The sequence below is a fragment of the Mastacembelus armatus genome, chromosome 1 (assembly GCF_900324485.2).
Source record: "Mastacembelus armatus chromosome 1, fMasArm1.2, whole genome shotgun sequence".
Classification (NCBI taxonomy): domain Eukaryota; kingdom Metazoa; phylum Chordata; class Actinopteri; order Synbranchiformes; family Mastacembelidae; genus Mastacembelus; species Mastacembelus armatus.
The window spans coordinates 835336-847513 of record NC_046633.1 but is presented as its reverse complement, the minus strand read 5'-3'; the positions used below and the strand labels follow the sequence as shown (position 1 = coordinate 847513).

The following is a 12178-nucleotide window of genomic DNA, read 5'->3' as shown; positions in this document are numbered from 1 at the left end:
TACAGTAGCACTTTGGTTAAACAGTCAGAGCGCAGCCAGCAGCGTCCTAGCCAGAGGACAGGACTGTTTCAGCTTCAGTGTTTCAGGCTCAGCCCCTGGTGGAGTCTGACTCTCAGCTTCTCTCGGGTCTTCTTTCCAGTGTTTTAGTCCAGAAATTTCAAACCAAGCCAAGTTTTTCAGTGGCCATCCACACATGTAATGTGTGTGTGTGTGTGTGTGTGTGTGTGTGTACAAAGGACAGCTGAGAGTATAGGGTGTTACAGGGGGAGAAATATGAGGGTTGACATCATTTCAGAGGGAAACTTTGGGGCTAATTTCATTGTTAGTTTTGTTGTTAGTTTCATTGTTAGATCCAGTTTTGTTCCAGACTCTTTGGGTTTATCTTTATGGCTCATGATGAATAGAAACTTTACAGGGTTGCGGCTCTTCAGGACTGTAATCTCTAGCTATAAAGATTCAGATTTGCTCTTTGGACGAGTCTCTAAAGCTGACAGAAGTCCCCTCTGGAACTGGGTTTCTCTTCGCTACCGGGGGTTAATTGTGACGGTCACGGTTCAGCCTGCGTTTGGTGTGAAAGGGGAGATGGACAGGTTTATTAATGGAGGAGGACTCTGGTTGTTGCTGCCATTGATTAGAGCTAATAAGTAACTACAAACACATCCACCATGTTATGTGACATCAGGAGTGAAAGTAATTTGGAGGAGAAAGGGAAAGCATGTCACTTTTTTTTTAGGAGGGAGGCGGGGGGGCACTTCCTCAGCAGCAGGTACCGGACACCGACCGGACAGAAGCCAGCAAACAGCAGCGCGTGCACTCGCCCAAAAGTACGTGCACTTTATTGTGGTTTGTGCGTGAAGTTTGATAAACCCCGTTATATACAACAGGAGGGAAAAATCACACTTCTAATGAAGAAACAACCCCCCCCACACACACACACACACCTCCTGCTCCTTATTCATTCCCGCGCGTACACGTCACCTTAACCCAGAGACTCACACACATCAGACTGAAATAATGACCCGGGTGTGTTTATTCCCACATTACTGCGCTGAATCTGGTGAATGTTTGAACAAGAGGAAGGAAAAGTAAATATGTGCGATATTGGTGCGGTTGTGTTTGTTTGATGTGCAATGATAAGTCTGTGTATGTGTGTGTGTGTGTGTGTGTGTGTTGGAGTGGGAGATAGCATTGTGTATGGGACGTGTACGCACGCTCAGCCTAGGGAGGGGAGGCGCGCACACGTTGTTATTGAGGGGAGAGCAGGTGCTGGCTGAATTACCATACAGCTGAGGGGGGAGAGAGCAAACTTATTCCTACACACACACACACACACACACACACACACAATAACAAAAGTTCCCCCTCATGTTGGCCACGCGAGCGACTCCAGTGTGCGTGCGCCCCTGTGCACGCCACGCACACACACACGCACACGGGTTTTTTAATCTTAGCCCAGAGAATGAGAAGAAGGAAAAGCAAAATGAAAAAGTCCAGCCCCTCAAGTCGTTTACCTCACCGCAGCGCTCTGCCAAGGAATGTTTTCTTTAGTCTTTTCAGGCGATTCAAAGCATCAAATTCTTCCCACAACCAGAAATACCAAAATCTAGAGGGTGTGCATGCGGAGAATGAAAGGGGGAGGAAGGAGAGGAGGGGTGTAAACAATTAACTGACTCGGAGTTTGATCAAGAAACACTTTTTCCTCTTTTTAGGGCAGATTTTTGAATCAACTTCACGCTGTTTTTTTGGCACATCACCCAAAATACCTCAAGACTCCAAAAACAAACCAGTTTGTCCAATAAAGCAACAGCCTGAGCCACATGTCATCAACATCCTCACACCAGGAGGAAATCTGAGAGTTCCTTACAGTCTGGTTTAAAGTTTCTAATTTAGTCACTTTCACCGTGTTTCCTATTTGACTGGGTCATCTGATGTAGGGGGAAGCTGTTACCTCCAAACAGGCAACACAAATACATCGAATTATTTCTTGGACCTGTGCGTTCACATGCAGACGAAGCTAGAAAGTACCAGTGTGGATGTGGATGAATTAATGAAACCCACAACAGACTCTCGCCTCCGCCTGCAGGAGTCCCAGCTTTCTTACTAAGTTTTCCTTCTTATTTGGCTAAAATGCTTCCACACGTCTCCATTCTGTGATGTTACTGCTGCAGTGGCAATAGGGAGGCTGTTGGGGCACTTGCATGGGATCCCATTGTGGAGAGCCAGGCCAGATTGGGAGGTGAAGTCGGGCAGGAGGAGGAGGAGGAGGGTCCATTTGCATGTTATTACCATAGCATGTGTCAGGCCGTATATAACAGGCTGCAGGCGGCCTTGGCTGGAGACAGACGCACAGTTCACAGTAAGGAAAACATAGGGAGGTAGAGAGAAGCATGTTGGACCAGTGACAAATCCGTCCTTGGTTTAATCCAAGACCTTCATACAAACCGACATTTTCTAATCTTTGAGACTTTCTTAAAAAAAAAAACAAGGAACCCATCATTGACTTTTACGCACTGGATTAACGCTTTATAACGGAACTGGAGGACTTCTCGTCTTTTTTTTTAATTCCCCAGCGTTCACATATCTTGTTTTTTTTATTATTATTATTTGTAAGATTTGGGATTTATCCTCTTTTGGCTCCTCGGGACATGAATGAGAGCAGCGTGGCTGACAGCGGCAGCAGTTGATGAGAAAACCCCGTGAGGCGACAGAAACGTGCTCAATGCATCTTAGCCAGAGGGACTGAACAGGAGGAGGCACCCTGAGGACAAGCCGAGCCCCGAGACTTTTTACTCTATTTATTTATTATTTATTATGTATTTATTGAATATGGGGCGCGTCATCCTGCTGACTCTTGCCGTCATGTCCATGTTGCTGTGCCAGGTAAGCAAACAATGAACCGTCATCCCTCTCTCTCTCTCTCCCCGCGTCCTCGCTCCCACCACAACATACGGTCTGTGTGTACAGTTGATGGTAATGAGCTGCTTTCCTCCGCAGGGGTTTTGTTCTGGAGTTTTTGAGCTGAAGTTGCAGGAGTTCCTAAACAAGAAGGGAGTACAGGGCAACAGGAACTGCTGTAAAGGCGGCCTGACCTCGTCTTTCCAGCAGCAGCAGTGCGAATGTAAAACCTTCTTCAGGATCTGTCTCAAGCACTACCAGCCCAACGCCTCTCCGGAGCCTCCGTGCACCTACGGCAGCGCCGTGACGCCCGTGCTCGGTTCCAACTCGTTCCAGGTCCCCGATGCCATCCCGGAGAGTTCATTCACCAACCCCACCAAGATTAACTTCGGCTTCACGTGGCCGGTAAGTACAGCCATTCATGTCTAAGGCGGAGAAATCGCGCCTTTTTTTGGTGAATCCGTGCGTAAAAACGCGCTGTGGCACGATGTCTGACCACAAATTTGGGCTAAGAGCGCAGAAAGTTTACACGTATCTAGTTTCAAGGGATCAGGTTATGCAGTTTGCCTTCAGCACAGTGAGTGTACCGCAGAGTCGCCTCGGGCTTGATGTTATCGCCACATCTCCGCTGGCCACCTGTCTCATGAAGCCATTTGTGTTCCCAGGGGACCTTCTCGCTGATCATTGAGGCGTTACACACAGACTCCAAAGACGACCTCTCCACAGGTAGGAAATAAACACCCTTCTCTTTTACATTTTCATCTCAAGTCCGCACTTTTCCACCTTTTAACCAACCACTTTCTGCCTCCATATACGCACTTCAGACAACCCAGACCGCGTTATCAGCACCATGACCACCCAGAGGCATCTCACCGTGGGAGAGGAGTGGTCCCAGGACCTGCACACCGGTGGCAGGACGGAGCTCAAGTACTCGTACCGGTTCGTGTGCGACGAGCACTACTATGGGGACGGCTGCTCGGTGTTCTGCCGACCGAGAGACGACGCCTTCGGCCACTTCACGTGTGGAGAGCGCGGGGAGATTGTGTGCGACGCCGGGTGGAAGGGACAGTACTGCACTGAGCGTGAGTGTCAAAACTCTGGTACTTGCAAAGTAGCATCTCTGCAAACGTGTTGGTTGGTAGAAAAGTGCAGAAACGATCTTAAACAGTCTCAGACACCTTAAAGTTCAGTTCGCGTATAGAGACTAAACACCTAAAGTTGTTTCCAACTCAATCTATAAAAAGATGAATGGAAAATACGCGCGTGTTATTTATGTTTACGACATGTAAGGCCTAAAAAGTTCCTTTCTATATCGGGTCTATAATCAGATCCTCTGAGTGCCGTTAGAAGGCAACTTGTGCGTAAACACCACACTCACCCGCTGCTCCCCCTCCTTTTCTCCACACACACACACACACACACACACACACACACACACACACGACCACTTGATTTATTCTAAGGAAAGTTTTGGGAATAATCTCACGCGTGCCATAAATTTACATGCTACCTTCCGATTCGTTACTCTCGGAGTGGGCCGGGCCCTGATTGGCCGAGGCAGGGGAGGTATTGTTTGAAGTGGGCAGCTGCCGGCAGAGAGCAGACAATGGAGCAGCTGTCGCGCACTGGCAACACACTCGCCAGCTGTCCACTCTTATCTGCCCCAATCCGAGACATTAAGGGGTGTGTGTGTGTGTGTGTGTGTGTGTGTGAGAACAGAATGAATAAAAGAGTTTTGACCCGCAGTGAAGAAGAAAAAAGGAGGGTGGTGGGGTGGGCTGAGGGGGTCTATGTGTGGCACACACACACTCCCTCCTTTGTCTCAGCACTATGTTAAGCTGAAAATTCTTCCATGGTGATATGGAGGATGAGTTTAAGGTAACAGCTAATGGGTTTAGGCGCCCTCCCTTTGTTTTACTTTAATGGCCTGTTGGGATTTAGGTGATAAACCTCACAGAGAACCTGGATCTGACTTGTTTTCCTGCCTCTTTGAATTTAAGGAGTGTGTTTTTCTTTCTCTTCCTGCACAGCGATTTGCCTGCCAGGCTGCGATGAAGAGCACGGCTTCTGCGAGAAACCCGGAGAGTGCAAGTAGGTTTTGACCGAGCCATTAATTAATAATTAGGACACATGGGGTAATGTGAGTGGACTGACCGGTGTTCCCTCCTAATTGCACAACAACAGGTGCAGAGTGGGATTCAAAGGCCGCTACTGCGACGAGTGCATCCGTTACCCGGGCTGCCTCCACGGGACCTGCCAGCAGCCCTGGCAGTGCAACTGTCAGGAGGGCTGGGGGGGGGCTCTTCTGCAACCAAGGTGAGGAGAGACAGTGATAAGAGATGGGGGGGGGAGTGATGAGGAAGAACAGAAAGGAAAGAAAAAGGAACCAGAGAACACTGATTTGGTGGCGTCCAGGTAAATGGATTGAGTCACAAGTGAAAGTTTTTTAGGTGTGTCCATATTTGACCCAGTGGTTTGTTGTCAATGGACCCAGACATCTAAAAACAAATCAGCTATTCAAGCTGTTCTGTTCTCCTTTGTCAAGTCAATGAGCAAAACTGTGATTAATGTGGTGTCAGAGAAAAAAGGATAAAAAGCAGATAAATGGTCTGGGACTAGGTTTGAAACCAGTGCAGCATCTCTGTGGTCTCTCTTCTTTATGAACCTGTTTGATGAAGTAAAAACATGTAAAGAAACGAGGGAGAGGGACAGAGTTAGCCAGGGAAACCACAGCAACACAAAACACAGCCACCAAGTCAAAGAAACAACAACAGAGCAGCAGCTGTCTCCAGATGAACAGCCAGGACAGAAGGCCAGAGGCAGGAAACAAAACACCACTGGAAGAAGAGGGAGTCCAGTGTGCCGCAGGACAAAAACACACTGTCGCTGCTGTTGTTGTCCTGACATGTGTTGAGCTGTGACTCAACCACATGTGCCGCTGTGTTTTTTCCAGATCTCAACTACTGCACTCACCACAAGCCCTGCATGAATGGAGCCACTTGTAGCAACACGGGTCAGGGCAGCTACACCTGTTCCTGCAGGCCCGGCTTCACTGGGGCCAGCTGCGAGATCCGGGTCAACGAATGTGCTGGAAACCCCTGTCGCAACGGAGGGAGCTGCACTGTAAGTGTGGTGTGCTCTTCTTAATTTACCATTATCTACCATTATCTACCATTTCTCTACACTCTCAGCTTCACCTTGAGCCAGAAAATCTCCATAAACATAAACATCACAGCAGAAACACAACCCACGGACTGAAGCTCAAATTTAGAGGACTACGGTTTATAGCAGCTGCAGTTGCGAGACAGATCTTGATGTCAAGGCTGTTCTATTTTTTCCCCTGCAGGATTTAGAAAACACATATACCTGCACTTGCCCTCACGGTTTCTATGGCAACAACTGCGAGCTGAGCGCCATGACGTGCGCCGACGGGCCCTGTTCCAACGGCGGCCGCTGTACCGACAACCCCGACGGAGGCTACTTCTGCCAGTGCCCCACGGGGTACGCAGGCTTCAACTGTGAGAAGAAGATTGACCACTGCACCTCCAGCCCCTGCTCTAACGGTGAGGACCGCCTCACACCGGGCGCCTTCACCAGGTGTGTCACCACATTCTCGACCAAATGCTGATGTTTGGTCCTTCTCTGTTCACAGGGGCACGCTGTGTGGATCTTGTCAACTCGTACTTGTGTCAGTGTCCAGACGGTTTCACTGGCATGAACTGCGACCACACCGGGGACGAGTGTTCCATGTACCCCTGCCAAAATGGCGGAACATGCCAGGAGGGTCCCAATGGCTACACCTGCACCTGCCCGCCGGGGTACACCGGTCGCAACTGCAGCTCACCCATCAGCCGCTGTGAACACAACCCCTGCCACAACGGTGCCACGTGCCACGAGAGGAACAACCGCTACGTCTGCGCATGTGTTCCTGGCTATGGAGGCCGGAACTGCCAGTTTCTGCTTCCAGAACACGCCACCATCCACGGGTCAGAGGTGCCCTGGATGGCCGTGGGGTCCGGCGTGGCCCTGGTGCTGCTGCTGCTGGCAGGATGTGCTGTGCTCGTTGGATTTTTCCGTTCAAAAGTCCAACGTGGCGGCCATACAGAAACTGTTGGTGAGGGAGAGACAATAAACAACCTGACCAACAACTGCCACCGCAGCGACAGGGACCTGGCGGTCAGCGTGATGCCGATGCCGGGTGTCAAAAATATCAACAAGAAGATGGACTTCTGCAGCAGCGACCCTGATGAAGGATCTTCACCAGGGAGGAGCAGCAGCTACAAGAGCCGGCATCCGCCTGCAGACTACAACCTCGTACACGAGGTCAATTACGAGCAGGCGGCGAAAGAGGCCATGCTGGAGGCGGCCTGCGAGGACAAGTGCCAATCCCTGGACTCGTTCGAGTTTGAGGAAAAACACAGCAAACGTTTAAAATGGTAAAGGCTGCACCTGATTCTGTCAAAGAAACGCTGACCATAAGTCTGAGCGTGACGACGCTGACGCCTGTTTTTCTTTCTTTCCCACAGCGATGCATCAGAAAAGAAAGCCCCAGAAATGTCCGCATGTGCGGACACCAAGTACAAATCTGTGTTTGTCATGTCAGAGGAGAAGGACGAATGTATAATTGCAACTGAGGTGAGTTCTGCATATTTTACTTTGCTTTACCTTTCATTTCTAAAGGACTGCATCCAGTGTCATCCGGCAGACCAACGCTAGACCTCTTCGTCTTTTTGTGTCTCTCCAGGTGTAAGGAGCCACCAGTGGGCTGCCCGTTGCTCATTTGCTCTATGGGAGAGTTTTTATACTCCCTCAGATGCTGCTCTAACCCTAGGGGGAGGTGTCCCGCCTTGAGACTGCTGCTGATACCGAGACGTTTAACTGATATTCAGACTGAGCTGGTTCTCTACTGGAAACTAAGCGCAGGCAGCGGCGGCCTGTGGGGTTAAGAACTGGTGGCAGGGTGGAAAGAAAAAAAAAAAAATTAAAAAAAAAAAAAAAGACATTTTATCTTTCTGTTCTGCCTTTTATTGGGGTGAAGGGGTTGAAAATGAAATGGTAACGGACATAAAGTTCGATGTTACGAGTTTAGTTTTTGCAGCATTTTGCACCCGGGCCTGTTCTGTAGCCCACACGCCGCTGCTGAGCGCAGGAACTGCATCAAACGGTGGATGTTTGGCCATAATGGCCTGTTCTTCATGAGGCTGTTCACATGGGCTGTACACCTGTGAAGACTGTATGTATACTTGATCACTGTGTTAACTGAAGTGTGTTTTCTTCATCCAAACCATTTATGACATAGTATTGTTCAGTTTCTCATTTCCTTTCCTTTTTTTTTTTTTTTTTTTTTTTTTTTTTTGGGGCATGAAAACTTTTGTCTTAATTAAAAAAAAAAAAAAAAAAAAAGTTGCTTTTTGATACAGATTGTCCTTTTGTAAAATAAAGACGAGGAAAAAAAAAAGAAAAAAGTTAAGATTTAAAATTATGATTTAATTTAAGTTAATTTAATGATTTTGAGTTATTTTTATTTTGTATTTTATATTTGTGATGTTTGTTATGCTTATTTAAGTTGCTTTTTTTTTAAAATGATATTTGCAAAGGCACTTCAGGTCAATGGGACTTTTGTTTTGAAGAAAATGTTATTTAAGAGGGATTGTACTGTACAAATTGTTACGTTACTGTCTCCTTTACTGTTTTTGAATGAAGGAATTAGCCAAGACTATTTTTCCAAATAAATATTACTAAATGTGAAGTTTCAATTGCATCCAACTTTTGTTTCGTCCTTCTGTAAGCACTCTAAAAACACTTCTAGGGTCTGTGAGCAAAGTTAATCAGTAACATCTGTTGTCTTTCCCTGGTGACCCCATAGTGGGCTCTTTCTTTGCAGACGCTGCCAGAAGTTGAAAGTGTCTCCCTGGAGACGGGAGAGGGGGCCTTTTCATAAAAAACAATGTCCCTGCGCTAGATTTACCACTGCTATTTCTCCTCCGACAGAACAAGTCAGGTAATTCATGGCTCTAAAATCCAGATCTACGCCTACTGGACAGTCACTGTTCCTGTTTCCACTAAAAAACCTCCCCAGTGGTATTTCCACAACTAATAAACTACTAAAGTACGACTAAAGTTTATTCTCTTCATTACGGTAAGGTCAGCGGACATGCTGTATGAAAACGTGCTCATCACGGTCACCTCGTTAAATTCCCCTCAGTTTTCTTTAATCGTCCCACAAAGACGCCGATTGTTTTTACACACAAATAACTGTAAATCATCATCCCGGCGGAGTCGGCCTCTGCTGGGGTTTATAACGCCGGGCCATTATGGGAACAGACTTCAGCAGACAATGATGGAATTGACAATGGGGTACACAAAAGGCCACCCTTGGGAGAGCCTGCGTGTCCCTCGGCATGCTGGGAGAAACAGAGTAACAGGAACAGATGTTGTTGAGTAACAGATGCCTCCTGGCCAAAGTTCAGCCTCGACCAGAGCAGCCCTTCAAAGGCCTGGGCCGGGCCTTCAGAGAAGACAGCTTTTACATTGTCTTCCTGTTAGATCTGTTGGGATTTGGAGAAATGGCAGTGATAAGAAAACTCCTATGACTTTTGTACTGACCGGTGAATACAGACAAAGACACTAGAGTATGGAGAAAGGATTCAGCCTGATATTTGAGGAAGAAGAGAAAGTTATTTTTCATATCATCAAAAGAGCAAACAACAGGAATTTAGCTGCTTCCAAGGCCAAAAGACGTAGATAGATGTTAGAAAAGGCTGCAGACACTCACATCAGGAGCTTTGACTTAAAATGTTCACACTTGTTTTGTTTGATTGATTAACCAATCAACCTGCTACTTGTTTTAACTGCAGCATCCACTTTAATTTATTGTGTTTCATTTACATACTTGTCTGTCATTTCCCTTGAAAATGATTTGGGCATTTTGCTATCAAACAAACAAACAAACGTTTACTGTAACATTTAAAAGCCCAGTGAATCTGAGGGTTTTTGTTTTCGTGCCACAAAACAGAGAGAAATCTGATTTTGTGAACAAACCCTCACACAGATGTGGACAAAGGACCCACAGGTCTGACACCAGTCCACTTTGTTTTCCTGATGATACTGTTACATCTGTGCTCGTCCGTCGTTAAATCCTGTCCTCAGTACCAAAGAATCAAATGTGAAAGTTTGAAAAACGGTTCAATAAGACACACTGAAAAAAAAAACCAAAAAAAAACGGAGACCCAGGACGAGCAGCTGGCCCGGAGCCATAAAAGACTTTTTATTTGGAGAAAGAAATCTTTGAAATCACTCATTTTAAAAGTCAATTAATTCATTGAGTACAACATCTAAGTTCTCAGAAAAAGTTAAAACCATGCCTTTAGTCTTTTTATACATAAAAGATGTGGTTTTACGATGACAGGTGATTTTCTTTTTTATAAAATGACCGTTTCTTTTTCTGACATATTTAACCTCTGTTAAAGAAATATTAATGTAGAAAAACAATTATAAACCTCCCTCCCAGTTAACAGAAAACAAACAAAAGGCATAACACAGTACGTTACAATGCGCTGACATGGCTTCAAAGCACACATATTACAGTACTGTACAAGGGTCCGCCGCAGACAAGATGCACCAAGACCACTTCCACTGCTGAGGATAGATCCAAGCTCTGAAACAGCTCGACCTGCTTATTTACACAACCCAGACCACAGCACGGTGTTGGCAACTGGCTAATGAGGTAAAGTTTTCCAAAAAGCACCAAAGGTTTGGCGTTAAAATGTAGATATATAGCTTATAAACCAGCAGTGAGGTGGAGCAGTTTCAGTCCAGTTTCTCTTAAAACTCTTTTTAATTACTTTTCGTCCACAACACTGGAGAAACAAACAACTGAGTCTGCAGATCAGCTTGTATTGATCAGAGGCCAGTGAACACACACTGCCAGGACTGCTCCTGTAAATAAGCAGCTTTTTCCACATATAAATGAGACATTTAATGTCAATATTTATAGTGAAATCCAGGCTGAAAGGACTTAAATGTATGTTGTTGCTGGATTCACTCTTTTTCATGAAAATTAAAAAGTCTTGATTAAAATAAATGTTTAGTCAAATCATCACTTGCAAAGTTCTCAAACTCAAAATGATTAGTTAGGGAGGTCAAAGCTCGAGTAAACTACTGAATATCATATATAATGCTTCGACTGACAGACGCTAAGGAAAACAAGCAAAAAGCAGGGACACGAAAAGTCTTTTTTTAAAAACAAATCACCTTTTAGGTGGAGAAGAGAAACTAGAATAATCGGAGGCCAAATCCTTTAGGGGACAACAAAATCTAGGTCTAAGTAACACCATGTGCAAACGTAACTGTGCATAGAGCTCAAATTGTAATAAATATTAATGTGATAATCAACATTATCACGATTTTGACTTTGTCAGAACTTGCAGGGGTGATTGTACATTTTCATGACTAATTCAGTTTTTACTAAAATGTTAAAAAGTTGTTGTTTTTTTTTTTATAGTGCTGAGAGAAAAGCTTTTATTTTATTTTTTTTTAAGCAACAAACATTTCCCGTTAATTATTAACCAGAGCCCCAAAAGACAAACACAACCAAACACTCAATATAAATCCTGATAAAAGTCATTGATTTGTCAGTAATTCACCACGTTTAACTTCCTCTGAATGGCTCTTTCACTTTAAAAGCATTTTTTTTTGTACTGCCTTATTTCTGCATCAAAGAATCACATGAGCAACAAATAACAAACTGAGCATTATAGCGATGTACAGGAATTTTACATAGAAGTACTTTAGCAAGCTTTCAAAAAGTAAATGCATCTATCTTAGCTGTAGTTTTCACTGTTTCTTCGTTTGATGTAGCTTAAAAGATGTGAAGCATAATGCCTGTCTTTGGACCACCGAGGTAATTGTAGGTGTGTGTATGTGTATGTGTGTGTGTGTGTATGTGTATGTGTGTGTGTGTGTATGTGTATGTGTGTGTGTGTGTGTGTGTGTGTGTGTGTGCGTGCGTGTAAAACATGCTGAAATGTTTCCCAAACATTTCAAATGAGAAAATAGTGTCCCTCCGAGCCGCCGGGGGCTCGTCCTGGTTCGAGGTATATGATCCTGCGGCTGACCGGTAGCGCCTAAATGTTACAAAGCTGTCTGATGGATGATGGTGAATTCATTCATGCTGCTGCGCATCACGCCTCCTCCTGCTCTTCCTCCTCCTCTTCCTCCTCCTCCTCCTCCCCCCAGCCCTCCCCCCAGCCCTCCCCTCCTCGCCATAGCCTCACTCCGCCTC

At 45.7% G+C, this 12178-nt stretch overlaps 1 protein-coding gene across 1 annotated transcript; it reads left to right on the top strand.

Annotated features, from left to right (window-relative positions):
* Nucleotides 1-2620: 2620 nt before the first annotated feature.
* Nucleotides 2621-7852, top strand: LOC113128327 (delta-like protein A). The gene is given in 12 exon segments (XM_026303575.1): nt 2621-2880; nt 2995-3300; nt 3561-3621; nt 3720-3977; nt 4926-4986; nt 5080-5188; nt 5190-5211; nt 5849-6018; nt 6242-6458; nt 6548-7331; nt 7422-7530; nt 7640-7852. Coding segments are annotated over 12 exon segments (2172 nt in total). The 5' UTR covers nt 2621-2811; the 3' UTR covers nt 7646-7852.
* Nucleotides 7853-12178: the final 4326 nt, after the last annotated feature.